Here is an 18,404-nt window from a genome sequence, read left to right as displayed (position 1 = left end):
GGTCAAAGGCAGACTACTCTCAGTTCCCCAACCAGTGTTTACAGTAGAGACGGCTGCGTCACTTCAGATGGGGTGGCCATCTGGGAGAGGTAGAGATCAGAGGCCTCTGGTCTGTGATGAAATCCGAACCCCATATCAACTTATTGGCGCTCCGGCTTATCAGTCTAGCATTCAAGGCATTTCTTCCTGTTGTCAAAGTGAAGATAGTGCAGGTGTTCATGGACAACACCACGGCAATGTGTTCCTGCAAAAAGCAGGGCGGGGTCAGGTCATGGATTCTTTAAGAGGCCTTGCATCTCTGGACATGGCTGGAACAGCAGGACATAAACCTGGTGGTTCGACAGATGGCAGGTTCTCTGAACGCCAGGGTGGAGAAACTCAGCCATCGATGCCTAGCGGATCACAAGTGGTGAGCCCATCAGGAGGTGGCACAAGAACTCTTTCAGCAGTGGTGAGAGCCTTGGTTAGATCAGTTCGCCTCCGCAGAGAACACGCAATGTCAGCAGTATTGTGCATTGGAGTTTCCAAGGCGGCACTCGCTAGGCAATGCTTTTTGCTGTGAGTGGGGCTCAGGCCTCCTGGATGCCTTTCTGCCCATACCACTTCTGCCAGAGTTCTCAAGAAGATCAGGAAGGACCGGGCCCAAGTAATCCTGGTGGCTCCGGGCTGGGCACGGAGAGTCTGGTATCCTGAGCTTCTGAAAATGAGCATCCATCCTCCAATCAGGCTGCCTCTTCAAGAAGATCTGTCGCAAAAGCAGGGGAAGGTTCTCCACCCGAACCTGTCAACCCTGCGCCTTCATGCGTGGTGATTGAGCGGCAGTAGTTGACAGTCTTCGACCTTCCTCCCAAAGTCTGTAAAGTTATTCTGGTAGCCAAGACAGTATGTACCCCTGCCGTTGGAAGCGCTTTTAAAATTATTGTACGGAAAGATCTATTGATCATCTTTCTGCTTCTCTCTCTGGCATTTTTCTCTTTATCTTGTCCCTTGACCATCAGGGCTATCAGGGATATCTTTCTGCCTTATCAGCTTTTCTTCAGCTGCTTGATCAGCCTTCATTATTCAAATCTCCTATTGTAAATAGATTCCTTAAAGGGCTTGTACATATGTTTCCTCCTATGCCCTTTGTCATGCCTCAGTTGGACTTAAATCTTGTTATCATGTATCCTAGGTGCGCTTCCTTTGAGCCTTTACACAATTGTCCCCTCTGGCTGCTGACCATAAATACAGCCTTCTTAGTGGCAAAAACATCTGCCAGGAGGATGAGTGAGATGCAGGCTCTTGTCAAAACCTCTGTACCTCCCCATGTTTTCAAACAAAGTAGTCCTTCACACTCGTGCCTCTTTCCTTCCTGAGGTGGTGACCCCATTTCACCTGGGTCAGAACTTCACCCAGCCCACCTTCTTTGCTCCACTGCATCCCTATAGGGAAGAGGAGCTACTCCATGGGCCCAAAAAGGGCATTGTCATTCTACTTTGACCACACAAAACAGTTCTGTGTCGATGACCAACTCTTTGTGGGGTACGTGGGAGCAAAGAAAGGTCGGGCAGTGCAGAAGCGAACCATTTTGCGCTGGGTCGTTCTCTGCATGAAAATCTGCTACACTCTGGCCAAGAAGCAGCCTCTGGAGGGCTCATTCCACCAGTGGCAAGGCTGCTGCCACGGTGTTAGCAAGAGGTACCAGTCCTGGAGATATGTCAGCCTGCAACATGGGCATCTCTGCACGTTTGCCAAACACTACTGCCTAGCCAGTCAGGACCACAGAGATGGGCACGTCGGTCCTGCAGGACTTTTTAGTTTGAGCGCAATTTGTCCACAGTCTACTGCCAGGATGTTATGGCTTGGGTATATATTCTAAAGGTAAGCAATCTGTAGCTAGAAGTCTCTATCAGATGAACAAGTTACTTACCTTCGGTAACGCATTATGTGGTAGATACTCTATCTAGCAGCAGATTTGTTACACCCACCCTTACCTCCCTGCTCTGCTGACACATTTCCTAGGTTTAGGGGTTGGCCCTAGATTTTTTTGCACAGACAAAACTGTCAGTTTTTCAATGGCTCAGTGCTTCCGGCGTGGAAGTTTTTGGAAAAGTACTGACGTACGCACACCTGGGTGGTGCTTTTATAGGTGGCCGTAATGTCACAGACTTCTTCAATAATGTCGACGAAGCCATGCGGATCTGAAGGACGCCACCAGATGGCATGCACAAGTTTATTGCTCAGCAAAAGTTCTGGATTCCAAGCTGATGCCTGGAAATTCTAAAGACAAGGAATCTGCAGCTAGATAGTCTCTGCCAGATAATGTGTTACAGAAGGTAAGTAACTTGTTCACTAGGTAGTGCGTTTTATGTCAGCCCAGAAACTAAGTTCATAAGACAGCATTTCATTGGCTACAATTAGAAACCCTGTGTAAATCCTTCCATTCAAAAATATTTGTTCTCATATGAGATTCCAGCCCTCCTTTTATTAGAATAGAATGATTATTGGATACTCCCAGATTACAGGGTGATATTTGGTATAGGTTTTATGTGAAAACTTTGCATGCCATATGTATTTTAGGACTGTCAGTTTGCAGTGATAAAGATAAATCACTCCTCCTTAAAAAAGGGATGTTGTAAGTAAAGTGTAGTCTTCTCTCTGCATTGTCTTTCTCCTTCTTCTCTCCTTACACTAACCACCTTAAAGGCACCCTGCACTGCATTAACTGGTCATGCTGCCATTTAACTGCAGTTGTGAAATCCGCAAGCAGAACTCTTAAGTGCCACTCGTGTTTAAAACCCGGTACCACATGTTAAAATGTAATTACTAATCTACGATGGGTTATGAACAATCCTGTAAAATACTCACAGTGATGGTTTGTTTTCCTCTGTGGTAAGAAGACATGTTCTTGCAATGATGATGTTTGTATCAGCATTGCATGCCCACAGGAGGTATATCCAGGGTTATAGTGAGAAAACCCTTGTGTGGCTCTACTCCCCAAAATACTGTGCTCTGTTTCATTTTGCAGCATACATGCTGTAAAACAGACTGTGCTCCGAAAATACATTTTCCTTAAAAACTGATGTTCCAAAGGGAATGAGAGATGAAGTGGGAAGAAGTTGTCCTTTTCAGTCGTTGTGCTCCATTTTGAAATGTACCAGTCTGCAATAAAATACATGCATTTTAATAGGTAATCAAAGTTTAGTATAGTTAATTAAAACTATTACAAACACAGTACAAACACACAAAAAATCAGTTTAAAAAATATTGTTTCAAAGTGCAAATGTGTATAACAGCAAGTAGGGCAAATGTACACAGAAAGTACCAGACCTCAGTAACAGAAACTAAAAGAACAGGTTAATTGTAGCTTTGAAAGTAGGTAAGCTGCAGAAGGTGTGAGTAAATCATTGAGTGATGCAGAGGTTCTCTGAGTTTGGCCGCTGAAACAAAAAGCTAGAAGCAATGGCAAAGCTAATGGGTCAGGCGTGGCCACCAGAATTTTTCCCTTGGCAATTTTTATTTTGTTCTGTCATGGGTTTTGCAAAACTTAATTGTTGGGGAAGCTGCTGAGCAGAAAGATAGCTAGAGAGGTTGTGCAGACAGATAGTTGCATAGATAGGGATGGTTGAATAGAGAGCAAGACAGAGAGCATTGTATAGATAGAGACTGATGCCTAGATGGATGGATGGATGGCCGGTTAGATAATGTTGAACATAAAGACCGATAGAATTGCAATACTGAATATAGATGGTCATAGAGAGAGAGATTGTATTGTATAGATGAATAGACAGACAGAACATTAGAGTCATGAAAATAGAGAAATAGATAAGAGTTGCACATCTTGATAGAAAGGCAAAGAGATAAAAGTGCAGAGATAGATAATGGTCCTTTGAGCCATTAACTATCATTACGCATTCAGAAAAGCCCCCAAAATGGGTCTTAGCACTACTTACAACCCCGTCTATTTTATATTTCTTAATTTCCCTTCATTCGGGATAGGTGGCGACAGGATGCCTTTTTTAGGTACCCGTTGCACTCTATAAATTTAAATAATAATAACAGAGACAGACATACAGATAGAAATTTGAAATAAACAGCACCTCTTCAATTAGATATATAATAGTTACATGTCTACATAAGCAGAAGTATAACTATAGGCCTCAATTAAAATACATACCAGCATTTAGAAATGCACTTCACTGTGTGTATGCTAAAAAGAGGATGGCTTGTTAAATAGCTGGATTAAATGGACACAATCTGGTATCTCTGAAATAGCAGTGATCAGATAAATAAAGGCCACTCCAAAAGGAATTTACAACATCTTTGTCAGGAGACATGGACTGATAAAGCTGAGATGTGCCCTTTGCTCACTTCAAAAATGTAAAGTTTTGGTAAAAAGCATTCTGCTAACGTATCCATATCTAAAGACAAAGGCAACACTAGAGTAATAAATAAAGTAACAAAAACACTGACACTGAAGGGAACTAACTTGTGCGTTGATGTGCCTCTTTTGAAGAAGCTAAATGCAGTCACTCAAAGTGAAGGTGGCCAGTGGCTGAAGTTGGCAGACCCATGCTGTATGTTGTAGAGGGCCAAATTGTTTTGTAACTGACATAATAACAGACCAATGGTTGACGAGAGCTGGTTGAAAGCCACTTTAAGTATATTATGCATATAACTTTAGTAAAATCATGAGGTCTTGGCTAATGCCAAAACTAAAAATACAAGCTTGTCCTGGGTCTGAGTGTGTGCGTGCTGCGGGATATAGTCCTCTATAGACGAGAGCGAGCTAATATAGCTTTATAGCCCACCACAGTGAGCTACACTGTCTAATAAAGGCCAGCATTTCGGCTCGGGCCTTTAACAAGGGAGCAGACCTTTAATGGCCAGTATAGTCCAGCTACGGCTGGCTATAAAGCTATTAGAACATTCCACCCCATCAGGACAGAATGTTCTAATCAGTAAAACAAAGGCCACACAGAGCCCGAGGGGGTTGAAGTCCCCTCGGGCTCTGTGAGGCCTTTGTTTACAGCTGTTGCTGTGAAAGACGGAAACATTGGAATGTTGAAGCTCCGGGCTTCCCCCAGCCATTAGAATCCTGGAGCTACTCCATTGTCTCCAGTGGAGTACTCCACATTCCAATGTTCTAATCCAGAAGAAACCGTTGAGCTAGTGCTGTTAAAGATGATATGTTTTCGTGTTGCACAACTTTCATAAACTTCATGGAGGCTGCCGAGAGCTGTTCGTCTTTCAGGTTAAAACATCTTTCTGAGGCCTCCATGCATATTGTTGACACTGAATCTGCAAAATACTGGCTTTAGATTTTTTTCATTCATTGCTGATTACCAGGCAAAGAGTTGGAGCAGTGTGGTTGATTTGTGTATTCCACACAATGCTTTTTATCAGGATGAACCTACTTTATCCAGCTCTTGACGACCTCACTTATTCTGAACAAAGTAAATCTTATACTCAGATAATCTATTATGATGGTTTTTATTATAGCATTGGTGAGATAGTTTTGGCTGCATAGTACCAAATAAGAGGCTCCTACCACTCCAACTACTGATGGTGCAAGAATCTTGAGACATACATTTCACCCGATATTTGGGTTGTAAAACAGGCCCATATTACAAATTAGCTTTTTTAACAGTTTCTTTGGTGCAGTATACAAAGCCAAGAATCAACTGTTAGATGTGTTGTTTGTGTGTTCATCTTCTCCCATGAGATGACTTTGATCGAGCAACAACTGGCAATTTTATGTTACTAACATTTTATTACTGAAGCTTTCCCGGTCAATTTTTATTTCTAACCTAACTGTAATCTAGCCTGGGTCTTGACTGTTGAATTGGGGTGGATGCATACTCGCCCAAAGAGATTGTACCAGGTTAAACCATGGAACTTTCCTGATTCCACCACCTCCTCACCCCTCCCCGCCCCCCCCAAAACAACTAATTCCCATAAGCTATACCTGGTTGGAAGCTTGCTCTTCTTGCCCCCGGAATGGGTGCCAGAGAAGCAGAAAGCTAAAACACTTTTGATTTTAAATCTGATAAACAGGGTGGATTTTCATTTCTTCACTGCATGCTTTCTCATTGGACTACCTCGAGTTCAACATTCCTTTGACACTGTCTGACTGTGTTCCCCTGAGGATTTGGGTCTGAGACGTGTCTGATTAATTACATTCCACAGATACTCTTTCTATTAATTCCTCTGACCATTATATTTGGCTGCATTTGTGCATTTGATCAACTTCCAAGCTATTTCTTGTCCTTGCATTTCTGATGGATACAACTACCTGTGGATTCCTCACCTTATGAATTCTCCCACTGCGCCAGCATTCAACGGAAATTTTCTTCCCAGCTCTTCACGTCGTCGAGAACGTCACAATTGCATGGCTCCACACGCGACTCCATCTGACGTCATCATGGCAATAAGAAGTCCTCGCCGGCATGCTGACGTCCGTTCCCTTTTTTCCGTGCCTTCGACGCTAACGGTTTTTCCTGCCTCTCGAACAGCTACTGTTTCGAAGGTGTTCTTGTTGTACTAGTTACAATGTCTCCGCCAAAGAAACCAGGTTTTAAGCCTTGTCATGAGTGTGGGGGTTGAATGTCAGTTAACAGATCCTCATGAGGACTGCTTGTGGTGCCTAAGTTCGGGCCACGACTTGAAGGGGTGCGTGTCCTGCCAGCTGATGAGCCCAAAGGCCTTGAAAGAGAGAGAGGCTAAGCTCTTCTTGGCAAAAGCTAAGAGGGGGCACAAGGGTCATCGAAGATCTAAGGTGAGGGACTCTTCTTCATACAAGTCCTCGGGATCTCATAAGAAGCGGCACCGGCACGATTCTCGACACAGTTCTTCCAGAGATCTGCCTCGGTCCCGTTCGAGATGGCACTGTACGGCGTGGAAGGTCAGTCCAACGATCACTCCTCAGCCTCAGAGTCCTCAGGCGTCTCCGGCACTGTCGTTGATTGGGGTCATCGAGTCATTTTTCACCTGTTAGCTCAGGAGCCGGTGGCGCAAGTTTTGGATCCGACCCAAGTGCCTGAAGTTGAGCAGAGGTTTCCTGCCTTCCTAACTGTGGGAGCGGATCCAGCGGCGTTCCTTAATGCTAGGTTTAGCATTTTCAACAAGACTATGGCCCCTGCTGGTGCAAAGGATGGTCCCAAGGGTCCTTTACCTTTCTCTTTGGGTTCGCCGGCGCAGTACAAATAGACTCTGTGCAAACATGCTCCGTTTGTACCCTTCTATCCGGCTGAAGGTGCTGGTTCGGCACTTTGACGTCATCGCCCCAGTTGATGTTGCCGACTGCGCCGACGGAGTCGATGCCGGCGCCTGATGAATCCTGGTTGTGGCGTAATATATCTCCACTATCTCCTCCGCCAGAGCGTCCATCTACCTTGAAGCTGGCATCGTCAACGTCGGTTAATTCTTTGTCGACCCCGAAATTGGAGGCCAGATTGAGATCAAGGAGGAGAGCCCTGAGGCTCTTGGAGGAGCAGGAATATCAGCAACAGCTGTTGGAGGAAGGAGAGATTCCTGAGTCTATGGGGGAATGTCAGGGTCTGTACTCTGCAAGTGGACTGGATACATCCCCTGAGTGGGATCTTTCATCCCCGGGTGAATTTACAGAGGAGGCAGCATCTTCAGACTGTTATAAGGAAGGCTGCTGAATTCTTGGAACTTCCGTTACCAGCATCGGAGGTGAAGACAAACATCTTGACGGACGTGTTGCATCCTTCCTCTACGTCTGCAGAGCCCCTACTCCCTTTTAATGATGCCCTTACTGAGACGTTTTTAGACATTTGGAGGAAACCTGTCACGACTCCAGCAATTTCCAGGACTGTGGCTAGGAGGTACAGAGTTGCTCCTGGGAATCCTCAATTTTTGTCTCAACACCAACACATGAGAGTTTGGTGGTTCAAGCTTCTTGTTCTGCACCTGGCTCGTTTCCTGCTACTCTATCGGACAGGGAGTCTAAGAGGATGGAGCAAGCAGCAAAGAAAGGTTTCTCCTCATGCAGTATGGCCCTGAAATTGGTCAACACTACATGTGTGCTGTGGAGGTATGTTCATGCCCTGATGGACACGGCAAGAGCTGTGGTGCCGAGCTTGCCTCAGGATGTGCAGGGGCAGTTTGATGAGCTCCTTTTGGACACTCAAGCGGCAGCCAATCAGATTATACAGTCGGGTCTGGATACAGCTGATTCAGTGGCCAGGGCAATGGGCACTTCATTGGCGACCAGGAGGCATGCGTGGCTTAGGACTTTTGGCTTTTCCACAGATGTTCAAACAACTTTGTTGGACCTTCCGTTTGATGGCAAGAAGTTGTTTGTGTCCAAGGCCGACTCTGCTTTGGAACTTTTTAAAGACAGCAGGGCTACTGCAAGATCCTTGGGGCTACAGGCTTCAGCATCCACGCCCTTTAGATCCTTTCGGAGGTTTAGAGGGTTTGGGTCGTAGATCCTCTTTTCATGGAAGGCTACAGTCCAGCACACAACAGCCTGCCAACCCTCTCTATAGGTCTTTTAGAGGGCGGGGAGGGTTAGCACTCAAGGAGCCACCCAGCAGCATCCTGCCTCATCCTCTTCTTCTAGGGGAGCCCTACAAGGAAAGTAGTTCTAGTTTTCTAACCATCTTGGATCATGCTTCTCCCGTATTGGGCAGGATATTTCATTTTCTCCACGAGTGGGAGTTAGTCACATCAGACTCTTGGGTACTAAATATTGTGGGGAAAGTTTATGCCCTTCCTTTTTGGGAGCCCCTCCTCCCATCCCTCCCTGTCATTCGCTTTGCTCGAAAGATCATCTCCTGGTGCTTCAGCAGGAGGTGCAAGATCTCTTGTTAAAGGGTGCAGTGGAGTTGGTTCAAGAGCAGGAAAGGGGTCAGGAATGCTATTCGAGATATTTTCTGATTTCCAAGAAGGATGGTCGATTGAGGCCTATCCTGGACCTGAGGATTTTGAATTGGTTCTTCAAACAGGAGAAATTCAAAATGCTGACTCTAGCACAGGTGCTTCTGGCGTTGAACAAGGAAGACTGGATGGTGTCTGTTGACTTGCAGGATGCTTATTTTCATATCCCCATTCTGAAGTCGCACAGGAAGTATCTCCGGTTCATGGTAGGGTTGCAACCAGTTTGAGGTGCATCCTTTTGGTCTTACTTCTGCACCTCAGGTCTTCACGAAGGTGATGGCGGTGATTACAGCGGACCTCAGAAGGAAGAGAGTATCTGTATTCCCTTACTTGGAAGATTGGCTGGTAAAAGCCAGCTCCCCAGAGCTTGTGCTGCATCACTTGCAAATGACAACACAGTTGGTGTTCAAACTAGGCTTTACAGTAATCGTGCCCAAGTCTCACCTGGAGCCCTCTAACGCCTCCTGTTCATAGTGGCAGTAGTAGATACAACATTGAATAAGGCCTATCCTCCGCCTCAGTGGATTCAGGACATTCAGGCGTTGATTCCAGTGTTTCAAAAGGGAGCGGTTGTTCCGGTCCTCAAGGTCCTACGTCTGCTCGGTCTGTTCGCTTCTTGCATTCTGTTGGTCACTCATGCACGTTGGCACATGAGGGCTCTCCAGTGGTGCCTCCGCAAGCAGTTGTTTCAACACAAAGGAGATCTCGAGGAATCGATAACAATCTCCAGAGACGCTGCAACAGATCTACGATGGTGGGCTGTGGACGGCAACCTTTCCCAAGGAAGGCCGTTTTGTCTACCATCTCCGGTGGCCACAGTTATAACGGATGCTTCCACTCTAAGGTGGGGAGCTCATCTGGGGGACCTGGAGATCAAAGATCATTGGTCTCCAGTAGAACAGATGTCTCATATCAGTCTGTTAGAATTACGGGCAATGCGTCTTGCTCTCAAGACCTTCCTACCCTCCCTTCTCAGTCCGTCAGTTCAAGTCTTGATGGAAAACACTACCGCGATGTGGTACATCAACAAGCAGGGAGGAGTAGGGTCGTACCTACTCTGCAGAAAAGCTCTGGTCCTGGGCAGAGGACCATCAGCTTTGCATAGTGGCAAACCATCTGGCCAGGGTTCTCAACGTATATGCGGACAATCTCAGTCGACATTTCTCAGCCAATCACGAGTAGCATCTCCATCCAGACCTGGTTCTTCACATCTTCCGGATGTGGGGCTTTCCACAGATAGACCTGTTTGCCACTCTGGAGAATGCGCACTGCCCGTCGTTCTGCAGCCTCCAGTATCCGGTGCAAGGAGCATTGGGGGACGTGTTTCAGATGCCTTGGTGCGACCAGTTACTTTATGCATTTCCCCCCATACCTTTGAGTCCTCGGGTTCCATGGAAGATTCATCAAGATCGGGCCCAAGTTATTTTAATAGCCCCGGATTGGCCAAGTAGGGTGTGGTACACAGACCTTCTCCAACTCTCACTGTACCTTCCGCTCTGTCTCCCTCACAGGGCAGACCTCCTCTCGCAGTGGCAGGGGCATGTTCTACACCTCCACCTCCAGAGCCTACACCTACATTCCTGGAGATTGAACAGGGCAATCTGAGTTCCTTTTCTCTCCCTCCAGAAGTGGTGAATGTTACCTTATCAGCCTGGCGACACTCCACCAAGACTGTCTATGCCAGCAGATGGGCAAAATGTGTTACTTGGTGTAGAGAGAGGCAATCTGACGTTTTGCTTTTTGCCCTCTCCTTGGCACAGAAGGGTTGTGCAGTTGTGACTGTGAAGGGTTATTTATCGGTACTGTCGGCCTTTCTGTGCCTTCCCGATCAGCCTTCCTTTTTTAAGTCTCCTGTAGTTATTAGGTTCTTGAGAAGCCTGACTAACAAGTTTCCTCCCACTCCGTTTCTCATGCCTCAGTGGGATTTGAATTTGTTTCTTACTTTTTTTTTATGGGTTCAGCGTTTGAGCCTATGCATTCTTGCCCGTTGAGATTTTTAGTTTTGAAAACAGTTTTTGTCACAGCCATCACGTCTGCTAGGTGTGTGAGTGAGCTCCAGACTCTTAGTGTGAAACTTTTACATCCCTTCATGCTGACAAGGTGGTGCTGAGAACCAGGGTGGCTTTCCTTCCCAAGGTTGTAACTCCCTTTCAGATGGGGCAATCTATTACACTGTCTACCTTTTACCCTCCTCCCCATCCTTCAAAGGAGGAGGAAAGACTTCATCACCTAGATCCAAGAAGGGCTCTGAGTTTTTACATTGAAAGGACAAAAGACTTTCGTGTTGATGATCAACTCTTCGTTGGATATGTGGACAAGATGAAAGGCAGAGCCATCCACAAGAGAACCCTTTCCAGGTGGGTCATTCTTTGCATAAAGATTTGTTATTCACTGGCAAAGAAGGTTCCTCCTGAGGGTATTAGGGCTCATTCCACCAGGGCTAAGTCTGCCACTTCGGCCTTGGCTAGAGGTGTACCAGTTGTTGATATTTGTAAGGCAGCAACCCGGGCTTCCCTCCACACTTTTGCAAAGCATTATTGCTTGGACTCCGAAGTTAGGAGGGACAGCTATTTTGCACGTTCTGTGTTGGAGGATTTCTTGGTGTGACCGGTCAGGCACCCACCTCCAGATGCGGTACTGCTTTGGGATTCTGTTCAAAAGGTGAGGAATCCATAGGTAGTTGTAGCCATCAGACGAACAAGTTACTTACCTTCGGTAACGCTTTTTCTGGTGGATACAGTAGCTACCTCTGGATTCCTCAGTTCCACCCGCCTCCCCGTTGCCTGTCTAGTCATACCAAGACTTCTTTTATTATAAATGTATATATGTTTTTGGTGTTTTTATATAAACAAATATTGTGATTTGGATTTATATGTTCGGTGGCATGTGTAGCTGCAGATACACATGCTATGCACAGGTCCTGCCATCTAGTGTTGGGCTTGGAGTGTTACAAGTTGTTTTTCTTTGAAGAAGTCTTTTTGAGTCACGGGACCAAGTGACTCCTCCTTTTCGGCTCCATTGCACAGGGGCATCCACTCCATCTTAGATTGTTTTCTTTCAGCCATCAGGTTTGGGCGTGCTCCACTTTACTCCGGTTGTTCGAGTCAGAAAAACGTATAATTCATTGAAAATCGTCTGTATTGTTCTCGATCGCGTCCCATCTAGCATCAACACCTCGGTACCGGCGGACACACATCTTTGGTTGCCCTTCGGGGCACCCGCGCCCAACTTGGGCCTGGTCGGCCCGACCGCAAGAAGCGTCGAAGCCTCATGGACCGGACCCCGTTCAGATTCTGCCCTCGGTGCCACGCTAAGTATCCCTACACAGATCAACATCTGGTCTGTAATCTGTGTTTGTCTCCAGATCACCAAGAGGATACTGGTAAAGCCTGCAAATCCTTCCGTTCCAAAAAGACCTTGCGAGACCGAAGAGCGAGAAGGGTACAGATGGCGTCCAAAAGCACCAAACGCCTCGACGCCGAAGAAGAGGAGATGATTCACACTGCCATCTCCGTTCAAGGTTCCGATTCCGAGGAATCCAACGTCGAGCGACCACTGACAGCGGGCCAGCATGTGAGTACACTTGCACCGACCCAGACCAAGACCAAACATAAGGCCTCGGGGACGCCACTGCCGGAAGGCCATGGCTCCACCTGTAAAAAAATCGACAAGTAACACCTACGGCACCGAAAAAGGCCACACCCGCTACGAAGTCTTCGGACTCGAGCTGAGACACAGGCTCCGAAACCATACGGCACCGATCGAGTCAAGACCCTGAAAGTCACTTTCGGAACTGAGGCCAACTACCACCCCGGGCCTTTCGGTGCTGAAGAAACCGGCTTCGGAGCTGAAAAGACAGTCCTACACAGAGGAGCATGGACCTTCGAAACAGCTGAAAGAAAGTCATAGATTTGAGGAAGAGCTACAACAAATAGAGGATTTCGATGACAGACAAGCCAGGATACAGATCCACAAGGACACTGGCAAGATCCTCACAGCACCTCCTCTCAAAATTAAAAGAAAACTGGCCATCCATAGACGTTTGGACACTGATCAGCCAAAGGCTAAAGTGCCAAGAGAGAAATCTCTGCCTCACCCGGTTTCTCCTCACCAGTCTCCTCCTCACTCTCCTCAATGAACTGTCTCCCCACCTGCTACACCCGCTGCACAGTCTCCTACACACACTATGCAGTCCCATCAGGACACAGATCCATGGGATCTTTATGATGACCCAGTATCGGACAACAGTCCAGAGTGCTATCCATCTAAGCCATCGCCACCTGAGGATAGCACCTCGTATACACAGGTTCTAGCTAGGGCAGCAGCTTTCCATAACGTGAGCATGCATACAGAACCTCTAGAGGACGACTTCTTATTCAATACGTTGTCCTCAACCCACGCCACATACCAAAGCCTACCCATGCTCCCTAGTATGCTCAAACATGCCCAGCAAATATTCCAGGAGCTGGTTAAAGGAAGGGCTATAACCCCAAGGGTAGAAAAAAAATACAAACCACCACCCTCAGACCCAGTGTACATCACACAACAGCTGCCCCCCGATTCAGTAGTGGTCAGCGCAGCGAGGAAAAGGGCTAACTCGCAGTCCTCTGGAGATGCACCCCCTCCAGACAAGGAAAGCAAAAATTGGATGCTGCAGGGAAAAGGGTGGCGTTGCAAGCAGCCAATCAGTGGCGCATAGCTAATTCGCAGTCCCTCCTCGCTAGATACGATAGGGCTCATTGGGATGAGATGAAGGACATTATTCAACATCTCCCCAAGGAACACCAAAAGAGAGCCCAGCAGGTAGTAGAGGAGGGACAGGCAACTACAAACAACCAAATAACATCAGCGCTAGACTCTGCTGATACAGCCGCAAGGACTATAAATACAACTGTCACCATTAGGCGGCATGTGTGGCTCAGGTCATCAGATTTTAAACCTGAAATCCAACATGCCGTCCTCAACATGCCTTTTAATCAGCAACAATTATTTGGCCCACAAGTGGACACAGCCATAGATAAAATGAAAAAAGATGCCAACACTGGTAAAGCGATGGGAGCGCTTTACTCATCCCAATACAGAGGCACATTTCGGAAGCCTCAATATAGGGGAGGCTTCAGGCCACAGCCCTCCAAACCATCCACCTCCCAATCCAAACCCTCATACCAGACAAAATATTAAAGAGAGGGATTTCAGGGATCCTAAAGAGGACAATTTCCCAAATCTAGAGGAAAATTCCAATCCTCAAAACAAGCCACTAACAACAAACAGTGACTTTGTCATCACCTTCCCTCAACACACTTCCCTGTGGGAGGAAGACTGAAAATGTTCCACAAACAATGGTTAGACAGCACAACTGACACATGGGTACTATCCATTATCCAACATGGTTACTGCATAGAGTTCACACAATTTCCTCCAGACGTTCCCCCAAAAGCGCACAAACTTTCATTGCAACATCTTGCAATGTTACAATCAGAAGTACAGGCACTATTGCTCAAACAAGCCATAGAACTAGTGCCTCATCATCAAAAAGGAACAGGGGTTTACTCCCTGTACTTCCTTATTCCCAAGAAAGACAAAACATTAAGGCCAATATTAGATCTCAGGACTTTCAACCTCTACATCCAATCAGAACACTTTCACATGGTGACACTACAGGATGTAGTCCCATTGCTACAACAGGGAGAATTGATGTCAACACTGGATCTAAAAGATGCGTATTTTCACATACCGATCCATCCAGCTCACAGAAAATACCTCAAGTTTGTTATACAAGGAAAACATTACCAATTCAAGGTATTACCCTCCGGGATAACAACAGCCCCCTGAGTCTTTACAAAATGCCTTGCCGTAGTAGCGGCATACATAAGGAGACAACATATGCATGTATTCCCATATCTCGGCGATTGGCTAATAAAAGCCAACACTCAAAAACAGTGTCAACATCACACGTTATGTAATAGATACCCTACACACACTAGGGTTCTCAATAAATTACCAAAAATCACACCTGCAACCATCGCAAATTCAGCAGTACTTAGGAGCTACACTCAACACTCAAAAGGCGCTTGCAAGTCCAAGCCCACAAAGAGTGCAATCGTTCCACACCATATTGCCAAAAATCCAGCCAAATCAGCACTACACTGTCCGTTTTGTCATGAAACCCCTAGGCATGATGGCATCATGCATAGCCGTTGTCCCAAACGCACCGTTACACATGCAGCCCTTACAACAGTGCCTTGCAAAACAATGGTCGCAGGCACAGGGTCATCTCCAAGATCTAGTGTTGAAAGACTGCCAAACACACAATTCGCTTCAGTGGTGGAGTCCCAAAAATTTAAACAAAGGGCGGCCTTTTCAAGACCCTGTGCCTCACGCCATTCTCACAACAGATGCATCAATGATTGGATGGGGAGCACACCTCAACAATCACAATATTCAGGGACAATGGGACAGCAAACAGAAGCAGCTACACATAAATCACCTAGAACTGCTAGCAGTCTCTCTAGCACTAAGAGCCTTTCAACCTCTTCTTGCTCACAAACACATTCTTGTCAGTACAGACAATATGTCAACAATGTACTACTTAACCAAACAAGGAGGAACCCACTCATCACAACTTTGCCTCCTAGCACAAAAAATTTGCCATTGGGCAATTCACAACAACATTCACCTGATAGCTCAATACATTCCAGGGATTCACAATCAGTTAGCAGACAACCTCAGTCGAGATCACCAACAAACTCACGAGTGGGAAATTCACCCCCAGGTACTCCACAAATACTTTCGTCAGTGGGGGACACCAGACATAGATCTGTTTGCCACCAACCACAACGCAAAATGACAAAGCTTCAAGTCCAGATACCCACACCCTCAGTCCAAGGACAATGCTCTATGGATCAACTGGTCAGGAATATTTGCTTACTCTTTCCCCCCTCTCCCACTCATTCCATTTTTGGTCAACAAACTACGTCAAAACAAACTCAAACTCATACTTATAGCACCAACGTGGGCACGCCAGCCATGGTACACCACACTGCTAGACCTGTCAATAGTACCACACGTCAAACTCCCAAACAGGCCAGATCTGCTGACTCAACACAAACAGCAGATCAGACACCCCAATCCAGCGATGCTCAGTCTAGCAATCTGGCTCCTGAAATTTTAGAGTTTGGCTATCTAAATCTTCCACCAGAGTGTATGGAAGTCATTAAACAGGCAAAAAAAACTACCACCAGGCAGTGTTATGCTAACAAATGGAAAAGATTTGTTTTCTACTGTCAAGCAAAACACATAACACCTTTGGATGCGTCCATACAAGACATCGTAGGTTATTTACTCCACCTACAAAAAGCAAATCTAGCTTTTTCATCCATCAAAATACATCTCAAAGCAATTTCTGCTTATTTGCAAAATAAACAGACCAAATCCCTATTTAGGGTACCAGTCATTAAACCCTTCATGGAGGGCCTAAGACGAATCATACCTCCAAAAACTCCACCAGTACCTTCGTGGAATCTTAACATTCTACTTACACGACTCATGGGTCCACCATTTGAACCCATGTACTCTTGTCAGATCCAATTCTTAACTTGGAAAGTAGCATTTCTAGTGGCAATCACTTCATTACGAACAGTTAGTGAAATACAAGCATTCACTATTGAAGAACCCTTTATACAGGTACACAAACATAAAGTTGTACTCCGCACAAACCCTAAATTTCTACCAAAAGTCATCTCACTGTTTCATTTAAACCAAACAGTGGAACTGCCAGTCTTCTTTCCACAGCCAGACTCAGTGGCAGAAAGAGCACTGCATACATTAGATATTAAAAGAGCTCTAATGTATTACATCAACAGAACAAAATGATTTTGTAAAACTAAACAGTTGTTCATCGCATTCCAAAAACGCCATACTGGTAATCCTATATCCAAACAAGGCATAGCCAGATGGATGGTGAAATGTATACAAACTTGTTACCTGAAAGCTAAAAGACAACTGCTCATTATGCCAAAGGCACACTCCACTAGAAAAAAGGGAGCAACAATGGCATTTCTGGGAAATATACCAATGATAGAAATTTGTAAGGCAGCCATTTGGTCCACACCTCATACTTTTGCCAAGCATTACTGTATAACACAACAAGCCACAGTAGGACAGGCTGTACTAAGAACATTATTTCAGACAACTTCAACTCCTACAGGCTGACCACCGCTTAGGGGAGAATTACTGCTATGTAGTCTATGCATAGCATGTGTATCTGCAGCTACACATGCCACTGAATGGAAAATGTCACTTACCCAGTGTACATCTGTTCGTGGCATGTTCCGCTGCAGATTCACATGCGCCCTCCTTCCTCCCCAGGAGCCTGTCGCCGTTTAAGTTATAATTAAAATTTGTACATATGTATATAAACATACCTTTATTTAAACTCTGTAGATACATCTCTATTCCATTGCATGGACATCTCTCTCTTTACACTCTATCACTCCTACCTTACCCTCTGCGGGAAAACAATCTAAGATGGAGTCGATGCCCATGCGCAATGGAGCTGAAAAGGAGGAGTCACTCGGTCCCGTGACTCAAAGACTTCTTCGAAGAAAAATAACTTGTAACACTCCGAGCCCAACACTAGATGGCAGGACCTGTGCATAGCATGTAAATCTGCAGCGGAACATGCCACGAATAGATGTACACTGGGTAAGCGACATTTTCCATATTGTTCTTGTGAGGTTGGTATTCACCTGTTTGCCTCAAAGGCACGTTAAAAATGGTGAAACTGATGTCAGCACGCCGGCGAGGACTTCTTATTGCCACGATGATGTCAGATGGAGTCACATGCGGAGCCGTGCACTTGTGACATCCTCGTCGTTGTGAAGAGCTGGGAAGAAAATTTCCGTCGAATGCTGGCACATTAGGAGAATTCATAAGGTGAGGAATCCACAGGTAGCTACTGTATCCACCAGAAAAAGTGTTACCTAAGGTAAGTAACTTGTTTTTTTGTTACGTTCACTTAGTGGGTATGACCATTCTTCATCTATATTTTTAAGCCCCTTAAAGTCCTTTAGCAAACATGTAAGGTTTTTGTTTATGATTAATTGTAAACATAATGTTGTGGGTTTTCTTGGGCAAAAACAAGACAGTGTTTTTCTTTTGCCACAAAATCTTAAATTCTCAGTAAAATCAAGTAAGTCGATTTGCATTTTTTCATTTCAGGATTGTCTCACCCCAGTACCTCAAAGACATTGTTCATGAATGGAGCCTGTTCCTCATCATTGTTCCCTTCACCATTGTCTCCCTCACCACTGGAAGTAATTCCGGACTATGGGTAATGCCACCATTTTTATCTAGCATATGCGTAACTTACCCAACCTGTCTATTTTTATCATGCTCTAATAAGCTCATTGTGCTCTACTTCTTAACCACTTTTTTACTCTGATAATGATAGGGAAATACATTATATTTATCAAGCAGAGAACTGTACCATCTCTGACAGTAAGTTGAATATATGAACA

General features: G+C 45.6%; 1 protein-coding gene across 4 annotated transcripts in view; it reads left to right on the top strand.

Moving 5' to 3' along the window:
- USP30 (ubiquitin specific peptidase 30) overlaps positions 1-18,404 on the top strand; it is a 461,500-nt gene that overhangs the window by 227,555 nt on the left and 215,541 nt on the right. For all 4 annotated transcript variants that reach the window (XM_069214769.1, XM_069214766.1, XM_069214765.1 and 1 more), the window contains one exon: positions 18,106-18,217. In XM_069214769.1, coding sequence (XP_069070870.1) covers positions 18,106-18,217 — 112 coding nt within the window. The remainder of the gene's footprint in view (positions 1-18,105; positions 18,218-18,404) is intronic.

The sequence above is a fragment of the Pleurodeles waltl genome, chromosome 11, assembly GCF_031143425.1.
Source record: "Pleurodeles waltl isolate 20211129_DDA chromosome 11, aPleWal1.hap1.20221129, whole genome shotgun sequence".
In the NCBI taxonomy this organism is placed as follows: Eukaryota; Metazoa; Chordata; class Amphibia; order Caudata; family Salamandridae; genus Pleurodeles; species Pleurodeles waltl.
The sequence above is the reverse complement of the archived record's forward strand: the minus strand, read 5'-3'. Positions and strand labels throughout refer to the sequence as shown.